Here is a 21,782-nt window from a genome sequence, read left to right as displayed (position 1 = left end):
ATGAAATCTTATGAAGAGTTAAGGCATTATCATCATCTGTTTTCTTTGTAATGTACCCAAACCTAACTCTAACCCATCACAGTTTTAACTATCTATATGCCAGTGATCCCAAAGTTGTACCTTCAGCCAGATTCTTTTCAGACTCATCTGTCCAGCAGCTACCGGAACATTTCCACTTGGATATCCAACAGGTCTTTCAAATTTAACTGTCCAAAAACACTGTTCTTTATTTTTTTTCTCCCTAAAATCTTGCTCTACTCCTCCTCCCCACTGCAACCAAATGGCAAATGGTGTTGGGTTATAAATGAGAACTGATCTATCTTGTAGCTCAAGGAAAACACCTAAGTGTTGCCTGCATCCTTGGTTTCCCTCACCTCCTTCAAGTTCAGTTTTGATAAGGGACTTCATTTCATTTTCTTGCAAAATTGACTTGGCTGTTCTTAATTCTTAGTCAAGTTCCATGAAAAAAATCATTTACAGGGCGCCTGGGTGGCTCAGTGGGTTAAGCCGCTGCCTTCGGCTCGGGTCGTGATCTCAGGGTCCTGGGATCGAGTCCCGCGTCGGGCTCTCTGCTCAGCGGGGAGTCTGCTTCCTCCTCTCTCTCTCTCTCTGCCTGCCTCTCTGTCTACTCGTGATCTCTGTCTGTCAAATAAATAAATAAAATCTTTAAAAAAAATCATGTACAATTTTAACTGGAATTGTACTGAATTTGCAGAATTGGGGAAAACTGACACCTTTATGATATTGAGTATTCCCATCCATGCATACGATGTATCTCTTCATTTACTTGGGTCTTCTGTTATGTGTTTCAATAGAACATTACAACTTCCTCCCTAGGGGACTATACAGCTTCAGTGTGATCTGTTTCTAGATACCTTTAGTTTTGAACACTGGCACAAACAGTACCTGTTTTTTTTTTATTTAAAATTCCCAGTTAGTTATTGCTGATACATAGAAGTGTTTTTTTAAATTCAGAAATACTTCTGAACGCCATTTTTCACCATTTACTAATACTTCCCTTTCCCTCTGATTTGTGATCTCTTCCCTTCCCTTACCTTATAAATGCATGTATATGTATGCCTACACATAGGCACACACATTTCTCTGTTGTTTTGTTTCTGGGATGTTTATTCTGTTCCATTTTTCTGTCTTGTACTACTACCACACTGTCTTGTGTTGTACTTTTGTATTTTGATAGCATTACTCTTCTGTCTCAAGCTCTTCTTAGCTGTTTATGTTAGTTTACTTTCCCAGAAAAATATTGCAATTATTTTGCAGCTTTCTCCCCAGAGCCTACCTAAGTTATATCATTTGGGGGCTCTGAAGGCCATTCTGACACTCTCTAAACAAAGCAGCCTTTCCAGTCACTCTTTATTACATCACCATCTACCTTCTCGTTAACTGATTTTGCTATCTTTCTCCTCCCCACCCCCAATGAAATTGGTTGCTTGTTAATCACTGTATTCCCAGTGTCTACAACAGTGTCTTGACACATACCAGGTGTACAAAAATGTTTGAATAAATGGATGGAGATTTTAAATCTGGATTCAGAGAAACACAGTAAGAAAAGCAGGTTTTGAAGTAATGGTGAAAGATAAGAACTCTCTCAGTTTAAGAGGAGGGGCTTAGATTACTCACAGTTGATTCATGTGTAGGCCTCACACCAGCACCTGGGGCGCAAGAGTGGAGGGTCAATGAAATGTTCAGGAGGAGCATGCTTGCAAGGGGGTAAAAAAAAGGAAAGAAAAGATACTTGGAAATAACAAGTGCTGAGGAAGATGTGGGGGGAAAAAAAAAAAAACCCTTGTGCACTGTTGGTGGGAATGCAAGCTGGTGCAGCCACTGTGGAAAACAGTACAGAAGTTCCTCAAGGGGTGCCTGGGTGGCTCAGTGGGTTAAGCCTATGCCTTTGGCTCAGGTCATGATCTCAGGGTCCTGGGATCGAGCCCCCATCAGGCTCTCTGCTCAGCAGGGAGCCTGCTTCCCCCCTCTCTCTCTGCCTACTTGTGATCTCTGTCAAATCAATAAATAAAAATCTTTTTAAAAATTAAAAAAAAAAGAATGGAATCTTGCCATTTGCAACAACATGGATGGATCTAGAGATTATAATGGCAAGTGAAATAAATCAAAGACAAATATGGTAAGATTTCACTCATATGTGGAATTTAAGAAACAAAGAAAAAAACAAAGAAAAGCAGACTCTTAAATATAGAGAACTGGTGGTTGTCAGGGAGAAAGTGAATGGGCAGATGCGGGAAATACGTGAAGGGGATTAGAGTACGCGTACCGTGATGAGCACTGAGTAATGCACAGAATTGTTAAATCCTTATATTGCACACCTGAAATTAATATTACCTTCCATGTCAATTATACTTGAATAAAGAATTTTAAAAATTAAAAAAAATCATAAAAATATTTTAATGAGAAAAAAACACTTTGTAAGAACCATACCTAGGGCGATTGCAGAACCAGCAATACGGAAACCAAAAGGAGGAAAAAATGTGAGGGCTGAGAAGAGGGAAATGGATATAAGAGCGGGGTTTATTAATCACATAAACCCATTAGCTTAACTGGGAAATACAATTTAACCTAAGGACGCTAAGCAAGAGCCTCATACCTCCACCGGTAAAAAGAATTAGAGAGCTCTATGAGACTACACATCCAAATTTGGGGAAAGGATTAATGCTGGAACCCTCTGGGGTCTTACAGTGACCGTTCCGGGCTTAAAAACCTAACCGCATTCGATCTATCCACCTTCTCGGGTCCCAGTTAGAAGCTGGGCTGGCAGGCTCCGATTTGAATGAGCCACTTTCTTACTCCTCCTCATCGTTCCGTGACAACCCAGTGGAGGCTGATGGTACCGGCAGCTGCTGTGAGGGCCTCAGGGAGGAACAAGTGCTGGGCAGCGACCGGGAAAGAAGAGTCGGGCGGGGGCGGCTCGGGAGAGGCCCTCACTCCCCGCGACGGGTCGGCGGGTCAGCCGGTGTGTCAGGGGCCGTGCCCCCGCGCCGTCCTCCCACTCCCCGCCGCGCCGGCTTCGCCGACGCCCTCGCCCGCCCCCACGCGCCCGGGCTCCCCTTCCTACCTGCCGGCACGCGGACTCGGCCAGCTCTCGGCCGATCGCCGCCCACCCAGGCGGCAGGGAGCCCACCTTCCTCCGCGGTTCCCAGCCTGAGCCCTCCAGCCGGCTACCGGCGGCACGTGACACCGCCCCCGTCGCTCCCCGCCCCGCCCCTCGGCCCAGTTCGCGCTCCGCCTCCCGTCGGCGCGCCCCACCCACAAGAGCGTCGCTGACCGATGACGTAGCCGGCGCAGCCACCGTTGGCGAGGGCCGAAGCGCTGCTGGTTCTGCGGTTCGGAGGGTCTTGGTGTCGGCTCGCCCAGCGAGAGGGGAAAGTGAGGTGCGTGGCAAACCGAGGGCTCCCGAGGAAAGAGGGGAGGGGGAAGAAAAGACCTAGAAGCCTGTCCTCCAGGTGCGGGGGTACGGGGCGGTGTCCCGCACCTCTCGGGGCCCTTCCTGAAGAGGCTTGGAGGCTGTCCCGCAGTGTTGAACCGCGGATTTTGTTACGGGAGGTAATGGCTCGCGCCCAGGTGCGCGAGTTTAAGCGTTAGGCTGGCGTCCGCTGCGTGGGATATGTTCCTGCTTGGGCAGATCATTGGGAAACCTGAGCTAGTGTGGTTATAGGGAGACCGCTCCGCTCTCTCCACCACCCCACCCCCCCGAGCTATAGCTCAGTTTCTTCGCCCTAATGAGAGGGTCGACCTCACCATCCCTTTCACAGCTCCCATTCTGTGATTTCTGCCTCCCAGAATATTATCTTTTATCGTTATTCTGGGCGGGAAAAGAAATCTCGTGACTCACGTTCTAAAGTTGAATTGGGTACGCGGGCATAGAGTTCGGTTGCTTGCTTTCATTAGGACTGACTTGTGTAGCGTTTGCAAGTAAGATTTCTGCATTAATAGTCCAATAGACTCATTTTAAATTTTAGAAATCAGAATGTCTTTGTTTTCTTAATGTTAGCCCTCTGTTTTTCATACTTAAATATTTAACGTGACATTTAATATTTTGTCTCATTTCAAGAGGCAAATATCTGAAGTATATTGAAGTTGATTTTTAAAAATTTATTGTCACCTTACCTCTCTTATTAGCATTTTAAAGGTCATCTGCACCTTCTGCCTGGGAAAAGATGGTCAACGTCTTGAAAGGAGTGCTAATAGAATGGTTAGTACTTTTGATACTTAATGAAATTTAAATCTCTATATTGAATCTTGATGTACGTGTACCTCCTCTAAAACCCATGTTTTCGTTTTGTTTTAAGATATAAATGAATCAAGTCTTTCAGCATTCTAAACTTCATTTTTCTTACATAACAAGTGGGACATATTTCGTTGCAGCTTTTCTTCCTGGTGCCAGATTTCAGTGTCTTAGTCCAATTGATGTAGTTGACATATTTCCAACCCGTTTTGGTAAAGGGCAGTGTATTTTTTAGATCAATGCTCTTTAGAGGAACAGTGCTCGTTATTGTCCTCCAACCATTAGGGAGATTGACTAGAATTTTAAGGTCTGCCTATGTCTCACCATCACAAGCTGTAGTCCTGAAAAGAGTAAGAAAATCAAGAGCCAATTGAAGATTTCTTAAACCAGGCGCACATTTCCTAGGAGAAGCTAGAAACCTTAATGGGCAGCATTGAATTTCTCAAAGCAAGCTACACTGGGCTTTGTTACCACGCAGTCCGAAAAACCTGAACTACTGGACCAGTTCTTGCTCAGTCTTCACTTGTTCGTGATAGCAGGGCTGGGGAAGGAGCAAACCCAAACCATAGGATACTTCTGGCTTGTATAACAGCGTTGTCTTATAGAAATATAATGTGAATCACATTATATTCATGTGTAGTCTTAACTTTTTTATTAGCCACATTAAGAGTAAATTGAAGCAGGTGAAATCAATATGTTTTATTTAATCTTGTGTTCAGAATATTTCCACATGTTCTAAATCTTCAGAATTCATACTAAGATTTCAAAATTTTGCTAAGTCTTTTTCCATACCACGGCTTCAAAATCTAGTGTGGAGTTTACTTTCATAGCCCATCTCACAGGCTGGCCACATTTCAAGTGCTCAGCACTGAGTCGTGCAGATTTAGTGTTTGGATAGACACAACAAAGATAAGAAGGAAAGAACCATTGATGTAGGAGGGAAGCTAAGAGGGAATCTTTTATAAAAGTGAGTCCCTGGTGATGAGAGATGGACTAAGATGACACACTGGAAGTCAGCGACTTCTTTCTTTTTTTCTTCTTCTATTTTTTTTTTTTTTTAAAGATTTATTTATCTATTTGACAGAGATCACAAGAAGGCAGAGAGAGAGAGAGAGCAGGCTCCCTGCTGAGCAGAAAGCCTGATGCAGGGCTCGATCCCAGGACCCTGAGATCATGACCTGAGCCGAAGGCGGAGGGAGAGGCTTAACCCACTGAGCCACCCAGGCGCCCCTCCCCTTAATGAGAGTTTTCATGGAGAGGTGAGATAGAGGTCAGATTGGAGTACTTTGGGAAGGGAAAGGAAGGTGAGGAAGTGGAAAAGTGAAGTCTCTTTGGAGAAGTTTTGTTTTAGTAATGAGCAAAGGAATGGAGAAGCGGGTAGATGGCTGAAGAAGGATATGGTAAGGGACTCTGGTTCTTGTTATTTGGTTTTAATGTGAGAGACCAGAACACGTGTTGATAAGAATAAACTGCTTAGGGGGTGCCTGGGTGGATCAGTTGGTTAAGCTCCTGCCTTCGGCTCAGGTCATGATCTCAGGGTCCTTGTATAGACCCCCACATTGGGCTCCCTGCTCAGCGGGGAGTCTGCTTCTCCCCCTCCCTCTGCACCTCTTCCCTGTGCTCTCTCTCTCAAATGAATGAATAAAATCTTAAAAAAAAAAAAAAAGTACTTAGAGAGGTGTTCACTTGGAAAAGCAAGTCTAGATCCCATAAGATCTAAAAACAATGTGCTATTTTCTTTTGGAAAAGACTTTTACGCTAATTTTCATATTTTCTTTTTCTTATAACTTTGTCATATCACAGTTTGAGCTTCACCTCTGGATTTAATAAATCTCTCTTGTAAGATTTTTGTATTTTATTTTTTGTTGATGTGTTAAGTTTTATTTATCTAGACTCTGTTAGGAGGACAGCCATATTAGGTAAAGATCTGAATTCACGCTTTTTTTTTTTAGCTGAACAATTATTTCACTGCATTTATTCTTTTGTCTAATCATAGGTATCTCTTTTTTATCACATTGTTTCATTCTCCTTGCTGCTTTCCTTAGTCCTGTCCCACATCCATTCTTTTGTCATTATTGCCTCTTCAAGAGTAACCTTAGAATAATTTAGTCTGTTTCGAAAATAATACTTTCGGGAATAATGATAGGGATTGTGTTAAATCTGTATTTTAATTTGAAAAATTACGATGACTGGACTGCATTTTAAAGAGCAGAACTCTAGGAGACTCATTAAAATCGCAGTGGTAGGCCTTCAGGGTAGCCTTGAGGACAGAGTACAGATTTGTAAGAGGAGCTGAGGTGTTAAGTTTTCTTTCCTGATGGGCTGAGCTGTCTGCCTGGTTTGCTGTCATGTAATCAAACCTCTGAATTCTGCCTGGACTCTAATGGCCCTCTGTCACTTTGCTGTTCTGTGTAACCCCAGGCTAGCCGCAACAGCATCATCTGAAACTTGTTAGAAATGCAAAATCTGAGACCTCACCCTAAATCTCCTCAATCAAAATTGTACATGCGAAGGAACTTGTTAAGAAGCATTAAAAGTTTGGGAAGCACTTACTTGGCTTAAGGTTGAGCATCAGTTTTCCTATGGAGAACTGTTTTGCACCAGGGTCACTAAAATTTTATTTTGCAGATAGTCAGTGCCCTTGGCAGAACTTTAATTTTTTCCTTCAAGGTGAATTCTGAAGTGTAGCTTGCACAATTTTTTGAAAAGGTAACTGTCTTCCCAAAGGTTAAATCTTCTAAAAAGACCTCAGGCCTGAGAAATGACAGATCCATAAAGTGCATGGTCAGGGCTGGTGGGTACTCCACAATCAGATGCACGTGTTGGGATGGTAACTGGAAGAGTCCTTCAGTTCCCCTCATGTCTGTATTTGATGCCAAAGAGAAGACTCTTAACCCCCTGAGCCACCCAGGTGCCCGGAGAAGATGCTTAATAACATAGTATCATTATGTTTATTACCTCATAATCCCCATAGATTATATGGAGCCTCTAGGTGTACTGGAGTACAGAATTTGATAGGTCTGAAGTTCATAGGCAAACTACTCAAGAGTCTCCTAAAACTATTCTATCATTCCACTTATTTTCCTTCCAGATTCTAGCCACATCACCGTACAAGGTCATCTGTCACGGTACAGATAGTACTGCTCACATATTCTGTTCCAGCGGCCAGCAAGATTCTTTTCAGGCGTGTGTGGCCTCCTTCAGGAAGGGAGTCTGACTTTGACACCTGTCTTAGGATGGCTTAACTTATTGCCATATTTAAATTCCATGTCAGTTCCTTTTAACAGATTTGAAGTCTCTAGTAATGAAACAGTTAAATCAGATTATGATAGCGGCCATTTAGGCCTGTCAGTGAGCTGGAAAAGTCAAGGTGCTGGGTTCCAAGAAGACGCTTTCCTCACAAGGCTTATCGAAAACCCAAATCTAAGGCTAAATTGAAACTCTTTTGTTTATAAATTTGAGTTTGTTTTTTTTTTTAAAGATTGTATTTATTTATCAGAGAGAGAGCGAGCACAGGCAGACAGAGGCAGAGGGAGAAGCAGGCTCCCTGCCGAGCAAGGAGCCCGATGCGGGACTCGGTCCCAGGACACTGGGATCATGACCTGAGCCAAAGGCAGCTGCTTAACCAACTGAGCCACCCAGGCATCCCTATAAATTTGAGTTTTTATATCAAAATGAGATTGGTGAAACCTTCCTCTTTGTTGGGATCCACCATGTCAGCTGCCAGCCTCACACCAAGCATTTTCCCAAATCTTCCGAGCACGGCAGTGTCGCGGCAGCGGGTGCTGGACAGACCTCCCGGGTGACAGTTACCTTCGTGGTGTGGCAAGTGCTCCAGCAGGGAGGATTTGTTGCAGAGGTGCAAATTCCAGCCGGTTTACAACATGAGAGCAAAGGATTTGGAGAAATAGATATTATTAGTCCAGTCTTACCCTTATAGCTTTGGCTTGTAATCCTGTATCGTTTATGAGAAGCAAATAAGAATAAGGCAAAAGCATCTACCATTTTGTTCTGTTCTTTCACGTCGTTTACCTCTCTCTTGTGAGCCTCTGCTGCCTAGAAGGGCTGTACCCACGGAAGTTCCCTGGCCACCCAGAACAGTGTCTAGTATGAAGAGCAGGTATTTAGTAAATATTTTGTGTATTGAATGAATTTTGTCAACAGAATTAAGTCAAGGAATGTAATCTCAGCGTAAATTCGGGTTACTAATGTTCCATTAGAACTCTGTTACCACAGTGATAATAGTGGAGATAAGAACAGGTTCTGATAGCTTGGATTCAAGTTTCAGTACCGAAAAGGTTTGTATGCCAGACCCCCTTTTTGGCAAGTTACATCAAAATAGCTCTAAATGAAGTGACTGTTGTCTTCCAGTCTTAGTTTTTAAAAAGCAGGCTCTGCCCAAGCTACCAGTATGGATGATGGAGGTGCAGTCTTTTTTTTTTTTTTTTTTTTAAGATTGATTTTATTTATTTGACAGATCACAGGTAGGCAGAGAGATGGGAAACAGGCTCCCCACTGAGCAGGGAGCCCAAATGGGGCTCCATCCCAGGACCCTGAGATCACAACCCAGCCAGAGGCTTAACCCGCTGAGCCACCCAGGTGCCCCAGAGGTGCAGTCTTAAATGGCTGATCTAGAAAGCAATTTGTAATAGGTTTTTCTGAGCTTTTATATGATTTAACACAATAATTCCATTTCTAGAAGTTTATCCTAAAGAGGTGACCCTAAGGAAGTGATCAGAACTGCAGGAAAAAATGTAGGAGATTGAGGGGTGGCTCAGTCGGTTACATGTCTGACTCTTAGTTTCAGCTCAGGTTGTGATTTCAGGGTTGAGAGATCGAGCCCTGCTCCATCAGGGTTCCCTGCTTATTTGGGAGTCTGCTTGAGAGTCTCTGAGTGCACTGGTATACACAATGCTTTCTTTCTCAAATAAATCTTTAAAAATATATACGTAATTGAGTGTACTAATAAAGTTGAGGATATAATGCTAAGCAAAATAAGTTGGTTGGAGAAAGACAAAAACCATGTGATTTCACTCATGTGGAATACAAGAAACAAAACATAGGGGGAAGTGTGAGCCAAATCGAGACATAGACTCTTAATGCTAGAGATCAAACATGACGGGGCGTAGGGAGTGCGACTTGGAGTGACAAGCACCAGGTGTTGAATGGAAGTGTTGAAATGTTGAGTTATTAAATTAAGAATTGTAGGGACGCCTGGGTGGCTCGGTTGGGCGGCTGCCTTCAGCTCAGGTCATGATCCCAGCGTCCTGGGATCGAGTCCCACATCAGGCTCCTTGCTCAGCAGGGAGCCTGCTTCTCCCTCTGCCTCTGCCTGCCACTCTGTCTGCCTGTGCTCACTCTCTCTGACAAATAAATAAAATCTTTAAAAAAAAAAAAAAAAGAATTGTGACATTTTTGTAATTAAGTAATGTAGCTATTAAATTATTTGAAAACATTTTAAGTGATAAGGGATAATGACATGGTGTAATACAATGATAAATAAAGATGATAATTTTATGAAGGAATGCCTTCATAAAATGACCCTGAGCGTTTACCAGATACTGTCCTAAGTCCTTGGTAATACTCATTTAGTTCGCACAACAACCCTATGAGATGCAGATTTTTTTTTTTTTTAAGATTTTATTCATTTGAGAGACAGCACACATGCAAGCAAGCACATGGATGGAGGGGTGGGCAGAGGGAGAAGCAGACTCCCTGCTGAGCAGGGCACCAGATACTGGGCTTGATCCGAGACCCAGAGACCATGACCTGAGCTAAAGGCAGACTTTTAGCAAACTGACTGAGCCTCCTGGGTGCCCAGATATAGGTATTTGTATCCCATTTTACAGATGCAGAAATTGAGGCACAGAGAAATTAATTGCTCAGGCTTATACAGCTGCTAAGATGGGATTGTAAACCACAGTGTTCTGCTTCAGAGCCCAAGCTAGTAAGCCTGACATAGACTGTCTAACACAAAACTTAAGCATAATATTGTGTTAAGTTCTTACTTTTATTTTTTGAGATTTTCTATTTCGTTATTTGACAGCATAAGCAGGGGGAGTGGCAGGGAGAGGGAAAAGCAGGCTCCCTGCTGAGCAAGGAGCCTGTCTAAGGGCTTGATCCCAAGAGCCTGGGATCATAATAAGGCAGACACTTAACTAACTAAGCCACCCAGGCGCCCCTTTATTGTGCAAATTTTCAAAAAAAAAAAAAAAGTGCATGCATTTTCTTAGAATATCATACACATAGACTAGTAAAAAAAATTTTTTTGTAACAGCAAATCCTTTAATAAGGATAGAAGTAGGTAATTTGAACCTTTCTGCCTGTATCCTCCTACACACCCAAAAACTCTAGGCATTTTAATTGCTCTTCATTTGAGTATCTGCTATGAGCAAAGTGTTTTTAGATGTATTCTCCAATCCAGCATCCCTCCAGTATAAGTGGCACTGTCTCCATCTTACTGTCTAGGACGCTAAGACATGGAGAGGTTTAGTGATTTTTATATATCATGCATATTGGTTGACTGAGCTGGGGCTTGGAGTTAGGCTGAGTCCAGTGCTGTCTTTAGTGTCATATCCTTCTGACAGTAAACCTAGTGTATGTCATATTGGGAACTTGAGACTATTACTTTGGTTAGCTCAATGTCCCCTGTGAGCCATCTACAGTATGTTGGGTCCTAGTAAAGGTACCTATATCTCAAGCTGGACAATAGGCTTATTCCAGAAACACTTTGGAGAATGCTCGTAAGAAGGAAATAAACTTAAGCAAACAAAGCCATTTTATTTCATTGTTTGATAACAATTTTCTAAAATATTCTTTTCTCAGGGCATACAGAATTTGGAGAAATACTTCTAAGATTTTTAAGTAACTATTCTTGTTAGCTAATTACTTTCAGGAAGGGTAGTTTACCGTTGATAGAGCTGAGATCATCATTCTGACGGGACGGAGCGTGCTGACAATTTTGTGCAGGTGACCGGTGAAGTCTGTGATCTGTTTGACAGCAAACTACATCATCCTAGTAGAGCCATTGTGGTGTAATAGTTTTTCGAATCATGTATTATAGGAGTTTTATTCAGGTTATGTAGGAAGGAGTCGATTGATTCCTACTTTCACATCTCCAGGACCAAGACATTTTTCCCTTGCTCACTAACCCTGAACCCAGGACTTCAACCAAGTATGTCTGTGAGCACTTGGTTTTGTTTTTCTTTCTTACCAGCAGGTTCTCCCATTTACTCTTCATGAAGAAGTAGAGTAAATAGCCCTGTATTCAGGCAAGATACTCCAGTTCCCTCAATGTTTCATGATAAAAGTCCCTTAAATTTTGTCATTTTGAATCATTATAAATTATATTTCAGGTACATGCTTGAGAATTCAGTCACAAATTGCTGTTTCCTTTCAAAAAGTTGAACTGAGGGTATGAAGAAGGGAAGAAGCTACTTCAGTGTCTCACCAGCCAGTCACTTTCTAAGTATCTCCTTTGTCAGTGAGCAGGTTTCCCCAGGTATGGGGAATGGCGCTGGGGTTCAAGATGGTTCGCAGTAGAACACAGAAGGGAGGAGGAGAGGGGCGCCTGGGTGGCTCAGTGGGTGAGGCCGCTGCCTTCAGCCCAGGTCATGATCTCAGGGTCCTGGGATCGAGCCCCACATCGGGCTCTCTGCTCAGCGGGGAGCCTGCTTCACCACCACCACCCCCCCCTGCCTGCCTCTCTGCCTACTTGTGATCTCTCTGTCAAATAAATAAATAAAATCTTTAAAAGGGGGGGAAAGGGGGAGGACACAGAAATTGTTTTTATATGACCAGTTTGATTTATTTGAGGAAGAAAACGCATTGGGATGACTGGTGATTCATGCCAGGCGAGGTCAAGTTTAAAAGTTGATTTAAAGGCAATTTAAAGAAAAATAGTAAGTAATGTATAACTCAGGTGTTACAAGAGGTGCTAAATGAGCAAGGATAGTATGCAAATGGCAAAAATTTTGAAAACACCAACATGCTGATTCAAAGCGCGAATGTGAGTCCCCCGGCACTTAGGTCTCAGTCCTTACCTTACTGTGCCTGTTCCCAGCCCCTGACACAGTGGACCACTTCCTCTTCCGGAAGGTCCTTTGTTCACTTATCTTCCAGGACTCAGGGTTTCCTTCCTACCTCTGTCACTGCTTTATAGTCTACTTTGCTGATTGTCCATTTCTTCCTAACCTTTTATATCAGGGAGTCTGGGGCTTGGTCCCTGGTCTTTTCTCTGTAGCTATGTTCACTCCCTCGTCAGGGCTTGATGACTGACTTTTTCTCTTCAGTCTGGACTTGGCTGCTGAAATCCAGAATTGTATATCCACCTTCCTACTCGGTTTCTTCTCTTGGGTGCCAGGAGGCATCTCGCATGTAACATGCCTAAAACCCAGATCTTCCCAGCAAACCTGTTCCTCCTACTTCCTCCTCGTCTCCGTAAAAGGCAACTCCACTTTTTCATTTGCTCTGACCAAAAATGTTGGGAGTCTCCTAATTCCTCTCCTTCAAAGCTGGGGTCTAGTCTCAGCATATTATGTTGCCTTTACATTCAACATATGTCTAGAATCCAAGTACTTACTCATCATCTCACTTTTACCACGTAGGTCCAAACCATGGTCATCTCTTGCCTGGGTCACTACAAGCACTTTCTTTCTTTCTTTCTTTCTTTTTTTTTTAAGGTTAATTTATTTATTTGAAGACAGAGATCACAAGCAGGCAGAGAAGGGGGGCGGGGAAGCAGGCTCCCCACTGAGCAGGAAGCCCGATGTGGGGCTCAGTCCCAGGACCCTGAGATCGTGACCTGAGCCGAAGGCAGAGGTTTAACCCACTGAGCCACCCAGGCGCCCCACTACAGTCACTTTCTAATCAGTCTCCCTGTTTCCGCCCTTGCCTCCGCTACCCTCCAGGCTTTTCTTATCCCCGCAGGCAGCATGATCCTTACATCTAAAATTGAAGTCAGTCTGTAAGTTAAATCATGTCACTCAGTAAAAGCCACACTTGATAAAATCACCTCCAAGGCCCTTTGGGATCTGGCCTGGCTACAGCTAACTTTCTGACCTCACCTCCCACTTCTGTCCCCTTTGGTCACCCCTCTCCTGCCTCCATAGCCTTACTGTTCACTCTGCCTAGGATGTTCTCGCCTGAGTCACCACACACCTTGCTTACTCCCTCCTCCTGTTTGTTCAGATACCGCTGCTTGGAAAGGCCTTCCCTGCCTCCCCCGTTTGAACTTACAGGACCCTTTCATTTTCATCACTGCCATTTCTCATCCGACTTCCCTGCTGCTCGCACGCACGTGTGTGTGTGTGTTTATCATAGTCCTACCGGTAAAATGTAAGCTCCGTAGCAGAGAGGATTGCGAATTCTATTGTTCACTGCCGAATACCCAGGACCGTGATATTGCCTAGCACATCCAGGTGCTCAGTAAATATTTATTGAATGCACGAATAAAGCTTAAAGGAGCAAATTTACTTCTGAACCAATCAATTCTGCACATTAGAGTGGTCATTCTAATTCTGCAACAATAAAATATGACTGGATTTTGCCAAACCTAAGTGGACAAGCATAACCTAGGTGTTCTGAACCTACCTATGACAGGCATACTAGAAACTAAATTTAAAATTGTGTCAATTCTGGGTGCCTGGGTGGCTCAGTGGGTTAAGCTGCTGCCTTCAACTCAGGTCATGATCTCAGGGTCCTGGGATCAGGTCCCACATCGGGCTTTCTGCATGGCAGGGAGGCTGCTTCCCTCTCTCTCTCTCTGCCTGCCTCTCTGTCTACTTGTGATCTGTCTGTCAAATAAACAAATAAAATCTTAAAAAAAAAATAAAATTGTGTCAATTCTGATGTGTGCAGACTTATTTATTCACATCATTTTATGGTGTAGTCAGTTGTTAATAAAATCACTGTAATGGTTAAGTTACTGAAAATAATTTAAAAAATCATCTTTTCAGGAAGACTTGATTTTATTAATAGTTAATATACCATGAACCAGGGGCGCCTGGGTGGCTCAGTGGGTTAAGCCGCTGCCTTCGGCTCAGGTCATGATCTCAGGGTCCTGGGATCGAGTCCCACATCGGGCTCTCTGCTCAGCAGGGAGCCTGCTTCCCTTCCTCTCTCTCTGCCTGCCTCTCTGCCTACTTGTAATCTCTCTCTGTCAAATAAAAAAAAAAAAAAATATATATATATATATATATATACCATGAACCATACTCATGTAGTGCTTGAAATCCTTTACCTTTGTTAGCTTTACTTATGCCTAATTTGTACTTAAAAGACGTTAAACTTGTTTTTAATGTTTTCAGGAAATTACAATGACCTCTTTTGAATTGTCATCTTTGTAACTGATGTCATTCCTTAAGAAACAATAAGATTTTGTAAAGTTACATGTTCTCTAAGATTTAAAAAAACTATATGCAACTTGACATTTTTGTTTTCATCTGTTGCTAACTACATCGTTTGTACATTATATTAGGTCTAGAGACTGTCTTTGTTGTGACTCGGGTTTTTTTTGACAGATATGTTTGGGTACATTCTAGAAATAGGGTTTTCTTTTCTTTTCTTTTTAGATTTATTTATTTGAGACAGAGGCAGGGGAGAGCGAGGGGAGGGGCAGAGAGAGAGAGAGATCCGAAAGCAGACTCCCCACTGAGCACAGAGCCCAACAAGGGACTTGATCCCAGGACCCTGAGCTAATGAACTGAGCTGAAATCAGGTGTTGGACACTTAACCAATTGACTCACCCAGACACCCCATGTAAATCCTAGAAATTGTATCCCTCTTTTCCATGGGACTTTCTCTACTCATTCCAAACTAAAAATCACAAATAAATATAATTAAATTATGTCTCTTCTTTGAGCTCAGTATTCTCAAGAAGATTTTGGTAGAATTTCCTTTAAAGATTCTGAGTGATAGTTTAAACTTTAAAAGTTCAGAATTTTAATGAAGAAAAAGAACTTGAGAACCTGCTGCAAGCCAAACACTATCCCTGGCATTATTTTCCTTTAATTTCTCTAACAGTCTGTTATGTAGGCTTATTTTGTGGCGTTAGAGTTTAAGTACATGTTAAGGTCACAAGTGATAAAGCTGAGATTGACTTTTGCTATTCACCCTGCTTTATCACAGTGACTGTTTAACTGGTTTTGTCAATTAATTATTCCCTGGCAAGATAGTGAAAGTCTGTTGACTTCTTAGATATAATGGTCATAGGCAAGTAAGGAAATTCATTTTTTGAATCAGTTAAGGGAGCTGTGATTCTAGGCCCTAATAACTGCAAAGCTCTGAACATTACTTTTTCACTTGTCAGTGACAAATTAATCTTTTAAAATCTCATCATTGGCCTCTTTCTCTAAAGGTCTAATGCTTGAGACAGGAAGTACGGAGTTGAGTAACAATTTAGAACTTTTACAGTTGCCCTAAAAATCCTGCATGCCCAATTCTAATTGCTCAGGTGTAATTTGACAGCACAGTGTGTTGTTATCATGTGTTTCTCTCTGCAGTGACCCTGCCATGAAGCAGTTCCTGCTGTACTTGGACGAATCAAATGCCTTAGGGAAGAAGTTCATCATTCAAGACATTGATGACACTCATGTCTTTGTTATCGCAGAGTTGGTTAACGTCCTCCAGGAGCGAGTAGGTGAATTAATGGACCAAAATGCTTTTTCTCTTACCCAGAAGTGAAGATACTCAATATTGACCACACAGGAATTACAAGTAACAAATGGGAGACTGTCACCATTCAATGTCCTGTGGGACAGATGAGACTTCGTGGCTTGGGCGCATATCATGGGAAAAACTATGATGTCATTTGTTCAGAAAAAAGTCCCTGATTTTCTTGTTTGTTTTTTTCCCCCTGTTCATGTACCCTAGAATTTAAAAAAAAAAAGAAAAAAATTCACCAGTTGTCTGTAATTTGGCTTTTATTATCCTACGTTAAAATGTACATGGTTTTCCTACCCTTTTAATACCAATTTACTACAGTAAGAATATAATGGAATATGCCTTTACCAGTTGAACCTAGGGGTTTTGCTTGTTCCTGTTAATGTGGGATTTTGTGGTGTGGGTATGGTTTGTTCTATTCTAATTAGAAACTTGGTTACCTAGATAAATCTGCCAAGGTAGGACTTTGGTAATAGTTATGTCTGTGCATTTAGTATCTGCATCCTGGCCAGCTGTACTGGTGAAGACGGGGAAGAGCACCATGTTACACTGACGTAAGCTACAGTTTGCATTTCCCTAAAAATACAGTGTTTTTAAAGTACAGAGAGTTTGGGGCACCTAAGTGGTTCAGTTGGTTAAGGGTCCAACTCTTAATCTCAGCTCAGGGCTTGATCTCAGGGTCATGAGTTCAAACCCCACAAGTAGAAGATTAGAAATAACCAAATGGGAAGGGGGATTGTTGCATTACAAGCTTTATCTTCTCTGTGTTTAAACTTCTTCAGTCACATTTTCCTTTCCCATCAGGGGAAATGTTCTTTTGTTTAAAAAAAAATTGCTTTTTTTGTGCCTTATTCCATATGAGAATCCATTTAAACTCTTTTTAAAAAGAAATAAGGACTGTAGAAAGAGGACAGCATAAGGCATGTAGTCAGTCATACCGTAATAATGTTATATGTGACAGTTAACTACACATACCGTGGTGAGCATTTTATAATGTACATAATGTCAATTCACTATGTTATACACCTATAACTAACAGAAGATGGTGTATCAACTACAGTTTTAGAGAAAGGCAAGTAAGAGCAGATAGAAACAAAGTGAGTCTTGTGGGAAGTGGGATGATGAGGTTCAGATGTACTGTATATGGTTTTATGATTGCTTGGAGGCAGAAATAACACTGATAGGAGCTTTGCTGCCCTTCCTGAAGATGGTGTTAACCAGGATGGGTTCATGTGATGAGAATTTTCCAAGAGAGAAGAGGACTTTCGTGATGTTGTAACTCAGTTTTCTTACCTCCTGTGGTGTGCTTATTCAAAGCACCTGTATACCATTTTCAGTCACACAAGCTGGACACTGCCACCATTTGGTACAGTAGGTCCTTGCTTATCCACGATTTCCCTTTCCACTGGCAACCAAGGTCCAGAAGCAGATGATTGTCCTTCTCACTATTGTCAGAGGGTAGTAACCTAGTGCTGTTACGATGCCTACATGTTCACCTCACTTCTCATCCTTTGGGCATTTTGTCATCTCACATGAGGAGCCCCAAGAGGAAAGACAGTGAGTACAGCACAGTAAGATAGCTAGACCATATGCACATAACCTTCATTACAGGTTATTCTATTTTATTATTAATTATTCTTCATCTCTTACTGTGTGCCATTTATAAATTAAACTTTGTCATAAAGATGCACATACATCTTAGTCTACACGGGGCTCAGTACTTCCTGTGGTTTCAGGCATCCTCCGGGGGGCTTGTAATACAGTTCTCCATTTATCATGATTCCCATCAATATAAATCAAGCTACAGAAGTTTGATTCTCATATAACAATGCAAACAATTTTGTGGCATTGGTACATTTGGTACTAAAATGTGTTGAGTAGAATATATATTTCTTTAGAATTTCCAGCTGTACTGAAATGGTACTGAATCTTGTATTTCAGGCATATCAAAATCAATTTCAAATAAAACTCAGATATTTGTCAGCTAATACCTTTTATATTAACATGAAACCTTACAAAAATTTTCTTAGAATCCCAGTTCAAAAGGTATGGAAAAAAACTATATTGAACAGTGAATGCAAAGAGTCTTAGGTGAAGGAAAATCTTTCATCAGCTTTCATTTTTTAATTTTTTTTCCAAAGATTGATTTTATTTATTTGAAAGGGGGAGCAGAAGCATGGGGAGAGGCAGAGGGAGAGGGAGAAGCAGACTGGCCTGCTGAGCATGGAGCCCAATGCAGGACTCGATCTCAGAACCCCAGGATCATGACCTGAGCCAAAGGTAGAGATACATAACCAACTTTGCCAGCCAGGCACCCCAGCTCTCACTTTTTAAAGAATCCTATTGGAGCAAATGTTAAATATTTCTCTCCGGACACTGCATTAAGAAAGACAGGACACTGTGACCCTGGGAAGCCCACCGTCAGCTGTTTAGTTGACTTGTTCAACTTTGAGAGAATAGGACATAACTGAGTGACATTTTACCCAGAACTTCCTTCTTGGAATCTGACCAACATTATTTGATTTGGTACATTTTAGATGTTGAGAACAAGAGACACAGGCTGCTTGGTAATGGAGAAATTGACTATTGTCTTTTTTAAAGATGAAGTCCTGAATATTATGAAAAGGTAGTATTGACTAAATTTTCTAACCTGCAAAAAGAATCACTTCAATTCACAGAGGTTAGGTGACCAATCACAGATATATGTGTGCTAAAATTGTGATATTTAGAGTTATACTAACTTCTTTTTTTTTTTTTAAGATTTTTTATTTATTTGTTTGACAGAGAGAGATCACGAGTAGGCAGAGAGACAGGCAGAGAGAGAGAGAGGAGGAAGCAGGCTCCCCGCTGAGCAGAGAGCCCGATGCGGGGCTCGATCCCAGGACCCTGAGACCATGACCTGAACCGAAGGCAGCGGCTTAACCCACTGAGCCACCCAGGCGCCCCGAGTTATACTAACTTCTAACTTCTCTCTTTTTTTTTTAAGATTTTATTTATTTATTTGACAAGTAGGCAGAGAAACAGGCAGAGAGAGAGGGGGAAACAGGCTCCCTGCCGAGCAGAGAGCCCAATTCGGGGCTCGATCTTAGGACCCTGAGATCATGACCTGAGCCAAAGGCAGAGGCTTAACCCACTAAGCCACCCAGGTGCCCCTAATTTCTAACTTCTTGATAGTGCTTTTTTTTTTCTCCTTAAGTAATATATCAAGTCAAAAATGCTTAATTCCTTGAACCCTGATTTCCTTGTGAAATTTCATGGGATTACTTTAAAATTCCAGGCATCCTAAGTATGCGTCACAGTTAATGTAAAAATGTGTATTGGGAATCAGTTCTGGTGAACGGTAACGGGACGCTACTAATAATGGGCAACAAAGACTACTCCCCTTTATTGCTGATAGACACCATGGGTGGTAATCAAAATTATTGATTGTATTGCTCTTAACATCAGCTGAAACAGGTGATTCAACATACCTGTGTTATTTTCTGAGAAGATGGTAAATAGTGTGTACTTACTCCAGTTTGTAGTTGCTCAGTAAACCTCATTTACCTCAAAGAAACTAAATAAAAGCTCTGGTGTGATTCCTTTTGATTTAACTAGAATGTTGGGATCATTCTCTTAAGGTTCTCCTAGATAGGAAGAGGATATATTTTAAAGGTGAAGAAATTATGCAGTTCACAAATATACTAAAAAAACATTCTCACGTGTGTGTAACTCTACCTCATTTGCAGCAAAGATGACACTGAAAGGTCTGCTGGTGAGGTTCCTGAATAAGCATTTTAAATACTTTATTCTCACTATCAGAAGGTGATTAAGAGGCAACCTGCATGTGCACGTCTGCTCCCTGCTTGCTGGCTCCGAGATCTGGGGCAGGTCACTGAATTTCTCTCTGAAAACAGGAATTACCTGTCCTCAAAAACAGTTTGAGTGATTGTAAGTGAACGTGGCAAGCACATGATTCTGAACTTCAGTTACTTTGAATCTGGAAGAGCACAGTGGAGGCGGATTTCAGCACACACCCACAGGCACACACATGTCCATGGACACTTGTTTAAGAAATTTCTTCATAATCAGCGGAGGGAGAATGAGCAAATGGGGGAGGGGGGAATTCTGAGAAAATGAGCATCGGGTACCTAGCATACTGGTGGCCACTATCTCCTCTGACCTAGAAGCTGCTCTTCAGCAACTTGAATCTTGTTGGGAAATACCCAAGTAGTTCATTTTTCCGATACTGTCCCCAGGGCTCAAGGGAGAAAGAGCACCCAGCCCCAGGGGTTCCAAGCTAGATTGGCCTCCTGGCTGCTGACAGAATCTGAAGGCAGAGAGACGAGAGACAGTGTGAAACAAGCAAGGAATTTATTTCAGTGAGGCCAACACTGGGAAGACAGCGGACTAACATTTCAAGGAGGGTCTCCAAAGTGCTGACAATACTTCTGGGTTCATATAAGGAGAATGTGGGACAAAGGTAGGTGGGTCTGTGCAGGCGGGAAAGTACAGGTCAGGTCACTCATTTTGTTGGAGTCAGGCATGTGGGGGCTTGCTGGCATCCAAACCAACACAAACAGGTTGGATCACATAACATCTGTACCATTCAGTGTTAACATTCGTATTAACTCTGTTGATTTAAGAGAACTAAAGCAATTACAGGATTGAAGTCCTGTCTGTTTTCTTCCTCAATCACAATCTTCTTTTTTTACTTTCCCAATATAAGTGTGACCTTGATGAGTCGTCATCCGTGGCTTTTACCGTATTTTTTTTTAAGATTTTATTTTATGTATTTGACAGAGATCACAAGTAGGCAGAGAGGCAGGCAGAGAGAGGGAGGGAAGCAGGCTTCCCACTGGGCAGAGAGCCCGATGCGGGGCTTGATCCCAGGACCCTGAGATCATGACCTGAGCCGAAAGCAGAGGCTTAACCCACTGAGCTACCCTGGCGCCCCTACCTGTATTATTATGTATCCATTAGAAATACATACTCTTGTGTTTTAAACATGAATGATACATAAGAGGTATAATCATGTAAACCATCATTCTGTAATTCTTTTCACACTAGTTTTGAGATCTCTCTTGTTAAACATTTGGTTTCACTTACTTCATTCTAACTTATTACTGTCCAGTCATATGAAGACATACAATTTACGCATCTCTTCTTTATTGTTGAACTGTTAGGGGATCTCCAAATGTTACTACATTGAACACTTCTATGTGCATCTTTTCCTGCGCCTATGCAAGTGTTCTACATTGTTTCTCAGAAATGGAGTTACCAGGTCAAGGTTAGACATGCTTTCAACTTCAAGAAATCTTGCCAGGGGTGCCTGGGTGGGTCAGTGGGTTAAGCCTCTGCCTTCAGCTCAGTCATGATCTCAGGGTCCTGGGATCAAGCCCCGCATGGGGCTCTCTGCTCAGCAGGGAGCCTGCTTCCCACCCGCCCACCTGGCTCTCTGCCTACTTGTGATCTCTCCCTCTCTCTCTCTGTCAAATAAATAAATAAAATATTTTAAAAAATAAAGTTATTTTAAAAAAAGAAATCTTGCCAGATTATTCTCCAAAATAGTTGTATCAATTAAAACTATACCAGTGATATATGAAAGTTCTATTTCTCTACATTCTTGCCAACACTTTTACTAATCTGATAGATTTAAAAACTGCTTTTATCTTTTTATATTTATTTTCGAAAGCTCTTTCAGTCTTGTGCATGCATCATGGGTCATTAACACACCTCGTGTTTAGTGGAAAATGTATGGTATTCCGGCTCCATTATTATTCTTATTATTATCTCCATTATTCTTATTATTATCTCCATTATTATTCTTACAGGTTGACCTTTACCCTACCCTTTATTCTAGGACTAAACCAGTGGGCAAATATCA

At 42.0% G+C, this 21,782-nt stretch overlaps 2 protein-coding genes across 5 annotated transcripts in view; one reads left to right on the top strand and one right to left on the bottom strand.

Moving 5' to 3' along the window:
- The window catches only part of SERAC1 (serine active site containing 1), a 57,124-nt gene extending 53,897 nt beyond the window's left edge, over nt 1-3,227 (bottom strand). For 3 of the 4 annotated variants that reach the window (XM_032338610.1, XM_032338608.1, XM_032338612.1), the window contains exon 1: nt 3,086-3,227. The gene's annotated coding sequence lies outside the window, so the exon portion shown is untranslated. Of the gene's footprint in view, nt 1-2,754; nt 3,036-3,085 lie in introns of those variants that run through there. The other variant, XM_032338611.1, reaches the window with a different exon arrangement.
- A 43-nt stretch (nt 3,228-3,270) lies between these two features.
- On the top strand, nt 3,271-16,150 carry GTF2H5 (general transcription factor IIH subunit 5). Its single transcript, XM_032338613.1, has 3 exons — nt 3,271-3,401; nt 4,150-4,222; nt 15,757-16,150. Exons 2-3 carry the CDS (start codon nt 4,188-4,190, stop codon nt 15,935-15,937), a joined length of 216 nt encoding a protein of 71 aa, XP_032194504.1. The 5' UTR covers nt 3,271-3,401; nt 4,150-4,187; the 3' UTR covers nt 15,938-16,150.
- Nucleotides 16,151-21,782: the final 5,632 nt, after the last annotated feature.

This window comes from Mustela erminea, chromosome 4 (genome assembly GCF_009829155.1).
Source record: "Mustela erminea isolate mMusErm1 chromosome 4, mMusErm1.Pri, whole genome shotgun sequence".
Taxonomy (NCBI): domain Eukaryota; kingdom Metazoa; phylum Chordata; class Mammalia; order Carnivora; family Mustelidae; genus Mustela; species Mustela erminea.
The sequence above is the reverse complement of the archived record's forward strand: the minus strand, read 5'-3'. Positions and strand labels throughout refer to the sequence as shown.